Raw genomic sequence first — 12271 nt, 5'->3', positions numbered from 1 at the left:
TTTTCTTTTGAGTCTCTTAAATTATTTTAACAACTCCATCAGCCTCATTCCGGCCTCATAACCCACTTTATATCTCACTGATTTCTCTGATTAAATATCTAAGCAACAAAAGAGGAATAACGCTGTCAGACAGTAGCATTTTGAGCTCATCTAAATCGTGATTCGATGCTGATTGTCTTTCAAACGCGGTTTTCAAAGTAGCCGAGCATGTGCTGGGAGTACCACCGACATCAGCAAGCAGCATGATAAATGAATTCTCTTTTAGGTTGTACAAGAGTACGATGAAAATCTGTCTCCGTTACCTGGGAAACCTGCCAAACACTGCAAAGAGCTTGAAAAATGAATTAACAGCAGCATTAGGAAGGAAGATAAATAACTGACGAGCTGAAAAAAAACAAAGAAACAAATAATCACTGCAGAGGTTTTTAAAAGGTTTATTAATTATAGAAGTAGTTGTATGCGATCAAAAACAAGAATCCAAGTACGTACTCAGAATGTCACTGGGGCACAGTTAAGGTTGTTTTACACAATAATTTCACAAGAAAAAAAAAATTCAAAGAAATCAAAGTGCCCTATAAATGATAATTCAAATATACCACATATTTCAAGGGACTCGAATGCCGGTGCTCCGCATCTGCTGCAACAACGATTTCATATAATCGTCAGGTTATTGCTACTGTAATGACCACAAATGGGGAAACTTGGCATGAAGTGTTTTAAATTGCATCCTGATCAAATACTTGAACAGAACAAATCCATTTGAATAAAAAGATCTCGAGATGGGTTTGGGGAACAAGCAGTGAAGCAAAAGAGATGAAGGACCTAAATGTGCCGAGCGATACAACCATAACTCTCTTTCCAATAACACTTAACGTTTTTAAAGACATAACACAATGAAATATCTAATTAAGTCTTAATATATTTGGTCTTTCTATATAATACCTGGAAATAAAAACTGGTTCAAGTTGCGAACATGCATAGCATCTAGGTAGTGTGGAAAACAAAAAATCAAAAAACAAAAAAACAACAACAGAAACAAACATCATTTTCCTTAAAGGCATACTCCACCCCAAAATAATAATAATAAAAACGGTGATTAATGTCTTACCCCCATGTCGTTCCAAACCCGTTAAAGCTGCCTCGGAATAAAATTTGACATATTTTAGATGAAAAGCGGGAGGCTTTTGTATGTCCCATTGACTACCAAGTAAATTACACTGTCAAGTATGAGAAACACTCAATCTGCAATCAGCAGTTCAATCTGAGTTTTATGACACAAAGAAAATAAAAATAACGACTTGCTATTCGATAATTTGTTTCCTCTGTCTCTCCTCGTCCATTTGGGAGAATATCCGCTGGACGCAAACTACATACACCCTTCTGTCAGCCGTTTTCTACATGTCTTACGTATTTTGACTGTTTTTCATACTCTGCTGGACCTTGGCAGTAATTTACGGTCAATGAGACAATCACAAGTCTCCCGCTTTTTATCAAAAATATCTTACATTTTGACGCTTTTAGAGGTCTGGAACCGCATGGGGGTAAGTGATTCACGACAAAATGTTCATTTTTGGGTGGAGTATCCTTTTAATATGACATCAGCCGCAAACCACAACTGTGTCTGTGTTCAAACAACACCACCTCTATTTCCCACGAGCTGGAAAAGGCACATATGCAGTAGAAAAGGTACTAAGAAAGATAGGTATAGATTGAAGCACTGAAGCACTAATGAAGCTCTCATGGCTTAAAGCTACAGCGCATTTCATTTTTCATACTGAAAATCCACAAACTGCCATAACAAATCAAGAGGTGCTCATAAACCGTGTACTTATATCCGGTTTGCATATATATATATATATATATACGTATTCACATCTGAATTTAGCCTTCAACCAGAGGGGAAGTTCCCTGGGGCATCACTGCAGCACACTGATATGACTGAAAATTTCCTGAGGTGTCAACTCCCTAAACCTCGATATTTATAATGGCACTCTGCAGATATATACATTATTTCAGATTTTCCCAAAACGTGCGCACTGTAGCTTTAAGAACAGTTTGAACACTTAAAAAAAATGTCTGCATAACCTTCTTAGTAAAGTGTCAATGCAACAACAAAGAAGAAATTTGCATAATTATATCGTCCATGTACAAAATTAAGATTTTTTTTTTCCTATTTTTATTAATACTTATCTCTATCTTACGTAACTAATACTACAATAAATTCACAATTAGAGGATATTTAAAATATTGCTCACCAGGCTGTCTCTCATCAGCCCTTAAAGTCTTAGATCAAATGAGATAAAATGAAACACATTTCCAACATCCTTTTAGCCCTGATTGTCACACGTTTTATTACTACAGTTTTTCCTCTGAGAATTTTAATACCAAACGATTCTCAAACTGGCGTGACATTATTGCGCGATTTACTGTGCATATCTAAATACATACATTTTATCCTTAGACCTTTTTCAGCATTTTCACTCATGATATACAAATAAATGAGATAACTGAGCGCAATTCGAATAAGTGAAAAAAAACCCCCACCAAACCACACACAAAAAAAAAAATCCCAAGCGTCGATTTTTTTTGCTAAATTCGCTTGAATTGAAGCGGTACGCTAAAGAAGAAACAGGAAACCGCACTGAATGAACCACGACGTATGTAGGCTTCTGAGCTACTGAAGGTCATTCACAGTCCTTAAAAAAACTCTTCCCATTAGATTTCATAAGCATACAATAATACAAACACGCTGTCCCAGAGAAAGTAAATGTAGCTCTTTGGTAACTTTCACTCAAAGGGTAAATTCAGAAATGTAAATCGAAAGGACATGAATTCGCAAATATACACCTGCACGGCATGCTCACAAAAACATACCGATGAAGCAGGTGTGATGCACGAGTCCAGGTCTTTGTATACCAACTTGTGTACCTTAGCAAACACGAAACCCCCAATTTCACAGCCGCTATAAGAAGATTCAAAAATATGTTTGAATGATGCGTAAAGAACAAGCCGGAATCATGCGTAATGAAAACGTCCAATTATTTTTGTATCTGCGTTATGCGATAAAGTCACTGCAAAAAAAATGTCTGCTTCTGTGCTTTCATGTGTAACTTAGCTGGAAAATAAAATGAAAGGTGTAGGTTGGATACGTACTGGAATGCATAGCGTTTGGACAGCGTGGTCCCTTTTTAGAGGTAGATTCTATGATGTTCTATGAGGGTTTTCTTAATGCTCCGCGTCTCACCCGAACAGCTCTTTGAACATCAGTTAGAATCTAACAGTCTAGTTTTTTATTTTAAGGCCTACTTCGTTTAGGTGTTTACAAGCAGATGTAGTGGGCCCTGGTGAATATCGCATCTGCTAATAAAAACGACTGGACAGAATAAATGAGTGCAATTTTAATACAAGGCACAGTGTGCGGAGGTGCATGAGCGACAAGATAAGTCGTGGCCCCTTAAGTGGAATGACAGCTTTATGTGTACATGTGCATTTGTCTGAGCATAAATATTTGTGTGCAGTGATGTGACAGGATATGGTGTTTCTCAGAATTTGACGAACGCAGGGATACTAGGGACCTGCATGCAGATATGCGCGTTACTCAGAGGTCGGTCGTAGCCTTGGCAGTGAGGGCCTGGATACGACTGGTGTTGCAGTTTTTGCAGAGAACGTGGCCATCCAGAGGGTAGCAACCCTGGTTGTCTCCCTCAGAGAGAAGACAGCCACAGTCCTAAAGCAAGCACACGTGCACACGAAACAAGTTTTGAAAAACTTCTATTTACAAAGACATTTAGGAATTTCAACCCAACCACCCAAGGGCTTTGGCTCACCTCACAGCGATAACACTGCACATGGAAGTCACGGTCTAAAGCCACAATACGCACAGTCTCCTCCTGACCAGGTGCTGGCATGATGGGCTCTTTACACACAGAGCAACGAGGAGCAAATTTCCTTGAAAAAAGGAAAGAGAAAATGGTCTAAAGACGGAGCAATACAATACAGAACAGTACAGAGGAAAGGAAAGGGTTGAATGCATGAATTCTGAAGGATCGCGTGACGGTAAAAACTTGAGTAACATCTGCTGAACATCTAGCTTTGCCAAGATAGGAACAGATGACATTTTAAAGTATATTAACACAGAAAACTGCCTGTCATTTTAAATTAATACATTTAACAGTATTTTTTATTATAAAAAAGCACAATGTTGGTGAGCGTGCAAGAAAATGTAAGCAGAAAATAAATCTACCAACTCAAACTTTTTAAACGGTAGCGTTAGATATGATGCACTATTTATGCTATTGGGAATATTTGGTCATTTGAATATACACACTTTAATTATGGTATCTAATGCTAAAGAGTCATGAAAGTATCAGTCACTGAGTAATAACTCTGACTCTGCATCAAAGTGATTTTTCATCAAAAATACACATTTTTGTCACTGCTTTCTCTCCTTTATATAATCTTTATATATGCTTTATAGCTCTCAATCAGTGAAAGACTTAAAAAGCCATTAAGGTTTGGAATGGCAAGAGGGTAAAGAGTATATTATGACAAATAATAAGCTCATTTTACCACCCAGCGGCACTTATTATAAAGACACAAATGTTTTGTAATGCTCCACAATGAGTACGTTTGTGTTCAGCAGTTTCAGAACACAGGACAGGAACAGAGAAAGAAGAGGCGAGTATGTGTACACAAAGCATAACAGTCAGGTGATTCACTTCTTCATTGGGTATTACCAACAAACAAAAAAAGGGGGAAGTTCAGCAGATGGTGGCCTAATTATACCACAATAGTAACAATCCAGGTACAGCCCAACTGTTCCTCGACACAATGGCATGTCAGTTGTGATCATATTCTCAAAATCCCATATTCCTTCTGAAACCTTTCAATTCCTTAATACACACAAAAAAGCCTACATAAAAAAACCTACTTAAAGTCATATCACCTGTAAATAAGACGCAAACCTTAAAGCAGTTTTAAATATATGATTAGAAGATAACAACATGTTTTGTACTGTGCTTATGCATTTAGTATATGGATATATGAAGCATATTTGTGTGCCTGGTCATACTTGTGAAAGTCTTCGATGCAGTGGATGTGGTTGGAGGCATCCACGGTAAAGGGAATGCCGTCCAGACTCCGATGGCAGACCACACAGGTGAAGCACTGGGGGTGATAGGCCTTCCCGGTCGCCCGCAGGATACGCTCCATTATGGGCTTACTACATATGTTGCAAGTCTCCAGGGTGTTCTAAAATCAAAAACAGAGAAACAAAGATCTTTCACAATGTTTAAGCTTAGCCAAAGCAAACTGTAGAAAAAAAGGCAACTGGGATTTATTTCGGAACGTAATTCAAGCTGTGATAGTGAGAGCTGTGGCTTGGCAGTAGGAATAACCTTCGACCCTAAACAAAAGTGAAGCTTGATTTACAACGACACGAAATGCACAGATAAAAACAAACTTTTCCGTGTCAACTTTACTTACTTTTTCTGTCTCGCAAACTCAAACACACGGAAGCGAACACATAACGGGAGAGCTTCGAGGCATAGTTCACCCTAAAAAACTAACATTTCTGTCATAATTTACAATGTCCAAGCTGCTTTTTCTATAACTTCTCCTACCCCTTTAATGACACATAACCTGTTCACCCAAAAATATTAATGGTCAACAACTACTCATCCCATGCCAATCCAAATAAGACATCAATTCATCTTTGAAGCACAAATAAAGATCGTTCAATGAAACTTGAGAATTTCTGTCATATGTATATGCATGTTAATCAATGTTATATGCGAATAAAAAAGTTAAGTTAAACATGTTCGTCACATAAAGCGATAGTTAGAACTTCACAGTACTATTACCTTTACAGTGTCTTTGTTAACTGTAGTGTTGCTCTAATTGATGGGCAGGCATCAGTCCGGTTTTTATTAAAAATCCTCATTTATCATCATTTGTGTTTGGAAGATGAAAGTCTTACAGGGTTGGAATGAGTAACTGATGACAGAATGCACTTTTTTGGGTGAACTAACTTTCATTGCATGGAAAACAGCTGCTTAGGCATTCTGACAGATAACTACTTTAGTGTTCCTTGCGAAAAAAACCAAGACAAACAACTCGTTTTTCGAACGAGGGTGAATAACTGATGACAAAATTTACATTTTGGCCCGAACAGAACCTTTAAATCCGTTATCTATCAACATTTAATGGATTTCCATAGGATAATGTGAGCATCCAAATGGCTGTCACAAGTGTATCTCTGTCCTCAAATGCCTGAGGGAAAAGGGGGGCGGTTGGGGGGGGGGTTCTGATATAAAGTATATATAGTAAGCAATGGAATGAGAGTGAGATCTGATTAGCTACTCTCTGATTCACAAACAAAGTCATTTTTCACTCTCGCTTTCGTTCTGCGAGAGGCGCAGCAGTAAATACGTCCACTTTCTGATGACTGCAGGCTTTTCCTCAGCCACGGATACCGGGCCGCGGGCCAGCTGATGACTTTTCGCTCACATTCCTCTTCTTAATGTCCACCCCGAGCCCTGGATTTGTTATTTCGATATTTCATATAAAAGAATCTTCTATCCCCCTCCCTCCCCTCCAGCTAAGCAATTACAGCAAAGGATGGTGAAATCATCTGTGTGTGATCAATTATAGGATGAGTTTCTCTTTGAAAGCATGTGTGTGAGACTGTTTTCGCATGAGAGGCTATGATGCACAAATATTTCCTGGATTTCTCCATTCGGGATTCGGTCGCCCAGACACATCGCAGTATGTGTAAGTACTCCAGGCTACAGCTGTCCTCTTTGGCTGCCTGTCTCTTTGGCACAGCCACTCAGCACTGTTTTCAAACACAGACTTCCATGCCTATGTGCATGTGTGGCAACACTGTAAGCCATCACGTTTGCCGCGCCAACGAGCCCGGATGATTAGGGCTGACAGTCCTGTGGGCTTTTGCTAACGCCGGGGTCGTCCGAAATTGACAAAAAAGGATATCCCTGTTTTCTGGGATTTAGCCGATGATTATTTGATGATAATTCTGTGTCTGATACAGTAGGCTAGCTTGGCCGATTTAGGCCTATCATGCACAACTGATTACATTTTTCATATTTTTGACAAATCGTCACCAATAAGGGATGATATTTACCCCCTTAAATTGATTTTTCTAGGCAAGTTTACCTTTATTGCACTTTATTGTGCATATTTCCCAGTTCTGCCTCTCTTTTCCACTTCACTTCCTGTTTTCTAAACATATTAATTGTATTAATTGTAGTGTCCCGAGTTCGAATCCTTGCTCGTGGACCTTTCCAAAAGTGACTGACATATAAATATTATCAGAGAGGCGACATTTTATGAAATGAAGGGTGTTCCCAAAGTTACGTAATTTTCGTTTGCTAGTTTTAGCCAAATAATAAGCTAGCATTGCACACAAAAGGAAAACTACTCTGCTGGGAAAAAAAAATAGCATATGCCGGTTAGGTATGTTTTGAAGCCGGTTTATGCTGGTCATGTGCTGGCAAAGAACCAGCCTTGACAAGCAAAAGAACCAGCGCAAAACAGCAAAGGACCAGCTTAAACCAGCATCTCAGTTTCAAAACATACCTCATCAGCATATGCTGTTTTTTTTCAGGAGGGCATTCGCACAAAAGATTTATCCAAGTCGAAGGACGAACTGAGGAAAATGTTTAAGCAAAGTCATTTTTCATTTAATGCTAAAAAGTACTGATCAAAACACGTGTAGTGCTATTTATGGTTGTTTGCGTGTATTATTAGCTTAGCATCCTACAATGCTAGCAGTCAAACTACTGAAATCTCCTGTACGCTTTGTGCGAGGACGGCTGTTACGTGACACAGTGTTCCTGCCAATGTGCTGTACAGTGTTACAAATCTGTCACTTATGAATATATCCGTCACTTGGAACAGATCTGTAGTATATAGAGTTTTCAGCTGCATGGACAGAATTTACTGGAAGGAGTCCCACGTATAAACACAGCCAAATCCTGTTTGCACTGCCTGTGCTCTGGGATCATTTCCCATGCTCTCGGTTCACCGGCAAACTGAGGCGGGGGTCAAAGGACCTGGCCCTGAGCTCCTACGATCTGCTCATCATTCTTAGATCAAGTCAGCTTCAGAACGGCATGTCTGGAAAGGGATCGCCAAGGCTCGACAAGGCCATAGGTACACAAGTTTCTAATTTGTGTCATCCCTTTCACAACTATAAGAGAAATTAACATTATTTCCCAGAGCAACACTTGTGTACAAACAATGTCCGTTCCACAATCCTCTGCAAATCCTGGAAACGGATAAAGCCTTTAATAAGCTTGCCGCTGAGAACCCTTGAGGCTTGTCTCATAACTCTGAGGCGAGGAAGAGGGGGAGGGGAAAATATAGAAAGACAGAGAGCCTGTATATAGCCTTCAGGAACACAGTCTAATGTTTAACTTGAGTCTTTGCGCTTTTATAAAGGACTTGAAGCGGAGTCTGGATCCCTGCTGCTTACAGTTTTCTGAAGAAACATTCAAAAACAGTCCGCTTTCACACTTCAGAGCAGATTTCACACAATACGCCGTGCCAGAGTCATCGTACGAACAGCGTGACAGTGAAGTCTGGGTCAGTCAGACGTCTCTTCCCGAGCGCAGCTTTTCAGTTTGCTGCAGCTTTTATGTTGACGTCAAAGCAGTTTTGATTTACATGCTGTGGATTTACTGTCCGGTAATAACTTTCAAAGATGGTTTAGGAAAATCTGCACAGAGCACCGCTAATGGCTTCTCTGGTGGAAGAATAACAGTTTGGAGAGCCACTAGAGGGCACTAAATGTCTACTCATGCTCTCAGTTTACTCTTCTCCGCTGCCTGAGTGTAATATATTCACATATATTCCTCTTTTTTTCAGCTTCATACATTTCTCTAAGTGTTTGCCCAGAAGGCTAAACAAACGTCTAGGCAGATGAGGTAGAATGAATTTAGGTCAGACAGCCTCTTTCTGAACGAAAGGGTGAGTGGAGAGCACTGAAGTCAATTGTAGCCTCTTCTTTTTCAATTTCCTGACAAAGTGCTCCAACACTCTCTCTTTCTCTCTTTCTTCCAGCCACTCTTCTTTTTGCGGGTGCAGCACAGCTAATCTCCAAACACAACAAAGAATGCCCTAACAGGACAACTTTGCATAGTACTGGACATAAGAACGAGTAAGAGCGTTGCATTTCACAAACGATGATACTTATTTGAAGACTGGTCTGCATTAAACAGAAAGCGGACTGTCTGTATAGAATGGAATAAAAGTGAAATAAAAATGCGAGGAACAATATTCATGAAGGAAAATATACTCTTGGAGCATCAACTGCCAATTCACGACGCTCGATGTGTATTTAAGCAAAACACTGTGAAGTTACTGGATGTCTTCTTTGATAGCAGGCTTTATCAATTTTACATGGTTTGTTTTGCACAGAATAATAAAACACCTGTACCATTCAATGTCATTCTGCCAAATGCATTCCACCTTGGAAACCGCACTCAAACATCTTCTCAAATCAAAATAGTTTTAATACCGAAATGGGCTTTAATACTTAATTCTCGAGCAATAGCCTGAGTCGTTATAAATATATTATGCAATATTTCGGATAAAACTTTTTGATTGTCTGCCAGCACCAAATTTCCATATTCATTTATGTACATATGACAACCTCGCGTTAGAGCGATATGATCATATACAGGCAGCCCCCTAGAAAAAAATAAATAAATACAAAATAAAAATAACTCCCTGAGGATCAAGATCAACAGATCATGAAGTGAATTTATATTGGAGAAAGCAAAACTATGAACTCACTGAATGTAGCTGAGAGGTCAAAGGTCAGTAGGCTGCTCTGAATAGATGAATCATTGACTAAAGATCTTACATTCGTTGTAGCTGAACCGCCTGTGTGTGTATGTAAGATTACCAGGCCTGTCATTATATTAAAAATTTCAATTTAATTAACTGCATGATTAATATACATAACACATAGACATCTTGGTAAGTGTGGTTTGGCCTTTATATACACGGGTCAGAAGACATGAATAATTACACTTTTTTTAATCATATACTGCATATAGTTTTTAAATTAAGAAAATGTCATTATAAAATAGACATACACAGGTCTTGAGAACGAGGAAGTCAGTTTTAACTAGTCTTGATGGATTGTAATGGGTCACAGGTGGACGGAAGGTCCTTAGCTTTGAGCGGACTGAAAACCAGACTAGAACCAAACCGCCGCTTTGGATCTCTGGGACTGTGAGGTGCTCGGGGAAACTATCTTTTGAGCGACTTAAATAAAGAGAGTTAAAGGAAAGAGAGCTACAGGGGATTGGATATGAATGCAGAGGCACTGAGCCAAGAACTCTCGACGTCTTTTCCCAAGACATCACCCCGCCATTACATTTCAGAGACGTTCCTCTGCTGACTTCACTATGGCAGTTACCTCAGAAGGTTTCACCGTTACTGTAGAATTTCCCAGTGTTTCTAAGATCTTTCGGTGAGGAATTCATTTGAAAATCAATCTCATTCAAAAACCATGCATACCGTACAACACGTCTATTCACTCATTAATCAAAGCAAATATAAATAAAAGATCGAGACGTAGGGCAATCACAAAAAAGAGTCCTTGATAAAGAAAAGGAATTCTTAAAAAATATATAAATATCAGTCTGAAATACAAGGGGCAAGTTCTTAGAAAATGCTTGTTGGCTCCTTATGCTTTTAAACATTTTTTATACATTATCAAAAAAAAAAATAAAGCTCACAATTATTAACTGTAAAAAATGCCATGTACATAAAATGTCATAACCATCAACTTCAAGTGGTGATTTTTTTATTTTATTTTACATAAAACTGTTATTTTATTTTATTTTATTTACAGTTATTTTATTTTAAAACACACACACACACACACACACACACACACACACACACACACTTTGAATTCCGAATTCAAAATAACAGTTTAACAATTAATAACCTAATTTGTGAATAACAAAAAATCTGGAAAAAAAAGAGCAACATGTCATTGATCCTAATCCTTCCCTGTCTTCATTTCCTCTCCTAAACTTTATCCATGCTGTCTGCCCATCTTAACATCAGCTGGTAAGCAGAATGTGACTGCTGTTGACACATGGCTCCAGATCCATCTTATAATGGAGCCAAAACACAGCAGGCAGCACTTGAAGTGACATTCCATCAGGTCAGCTTGGGGTCACGTATCTTCCTCCCTTTAAGGAAGGGATGCAAGTTTGATTCAAAAAAAGAAGCTACAAAACAGGCTTCAAACGGTCCCATGTTCTGCCTGCTTAAATCTACATTACAGGAGAGACATGCGAGTAATGAAAATTAAGCTCTGCAACCTGCACAATGCAACCACACACACAAACAGGAACAACAGCGCGAGGAGGGAAGTTGCAAGGCAATTCATGCAAGTGCTATCTAATTGGGTCTCTCCTTTGAGGAATGCCAGCCAGTTAATCATGTCTGAATACACAGAACTCAATTAGTAGCTTGCTAATGCTAATGCAGACAGATATGAATATTTCATAGCAAACGGCGGCGGAGAGCTTCGAACGTATGCTTTGCTGCTGTACTTCTAACATCAAGCGAAACAAGCAGGGTGGATTCACCTGTCTTCATCGCCCTCTGTACTTCAGCGTGATAGGCGAGCGTGGGCAACGCTAACTCTTTCAAGCCGTGCCGGTGTGAGGGCAGCTCCAGAAAGGTGTTGGTGTGAGTTTCTGCCTGTTTCCTACCCTTTACATCAATCGGCTCGGGCTGAAGGCAAGGTGGGAAGCAACGTCACTCGCAATCAAACAGGCCACACAGCATATAAAAGAAAGCTCGAAGACATTTATTCCGTTCGTGATTTTAATTCTGATCAGATTTGACCTATGAAACCCACATGAACTTTACTGTGAGCACGTGTAATTGTTGCTGAGGAGCTTTGTTTTCAAATTCTAGTGTGTCATCACCTTCCTCCAGAACAATGACAGACATGACTGTTGGCCCAGCCAAGTGGGTGGAAACTTGCACTGTGGCACAGTCTGGCCGACGGGATGCTGGTATCATGCAACAGAGGACATCTGTTACCAGAAGCCTTCGCTGAACGTGGCAAAATATACCCTCGCTGGGCCACCCTGGGAAAATGTCTCGACGTAGCCTGAAAAATGGCCTTTGTGAATCCATTATACAGTATAGGCTTCTTTAAATTAGCACACAGGTCTCTTGGTTGGAAAACTGCAGGTTCTTTTACATAAAAATA

At 39.4% G+C, this 12271-nt stretch overlaps 1 protein-coding gene across 2 annotated transcripts in view; it reads right to left on the bottom strand.

Annotated features, from left to right (window-relative positions):
* Nucleotides 1–418: 418 nt before the first annotated feature.
* LOC122346939 (LIM domain containing preferred translocation partner in lipoma) overlaps nt 419–12271 on the bottom strand; it is a 159986-nt gene continuing 148133 nt past the window's right edge. For both annotated transcript variants that reach the window (XM_043241840.1, XM_043241841.1), the window contains exons 9-11: nt 5072–5250; nt 3828–3948; nt 419–3727 (exon numbers count right to left, since the gene is read on the bottom strand). In XM_043241840.1, coding sequence (XP_043097775.1) covers nt 3599–3727; nt 3828–3948; nt 5072–5250 — 429 coding nt within the window. In that variant the 3' untranslated portion in view covers nt 419–3598. The remainder of the gene's footprint in view (nt 3728–3827; nt 3949–5071; nt 5251–12271) is intronic.

Source organism: Puntigrus tetrazona, chromosome 6 (assembly GCF_018831695.1).
Source record: "Puntigrus tetrazona isolate hp1 chromosome 6, ASM1883169v1, whole genome shotgun sequence".
Lineage (NCBI taxonomy): Eukaryota > Metazoa > Chordata > Actinopteri > Cypriniformes > Cyprinidae > Puntigrus > Puntigrus tetrazona.
This window is presented reverse-complemented; position numbering and strand designations above follow the sequence as displayed.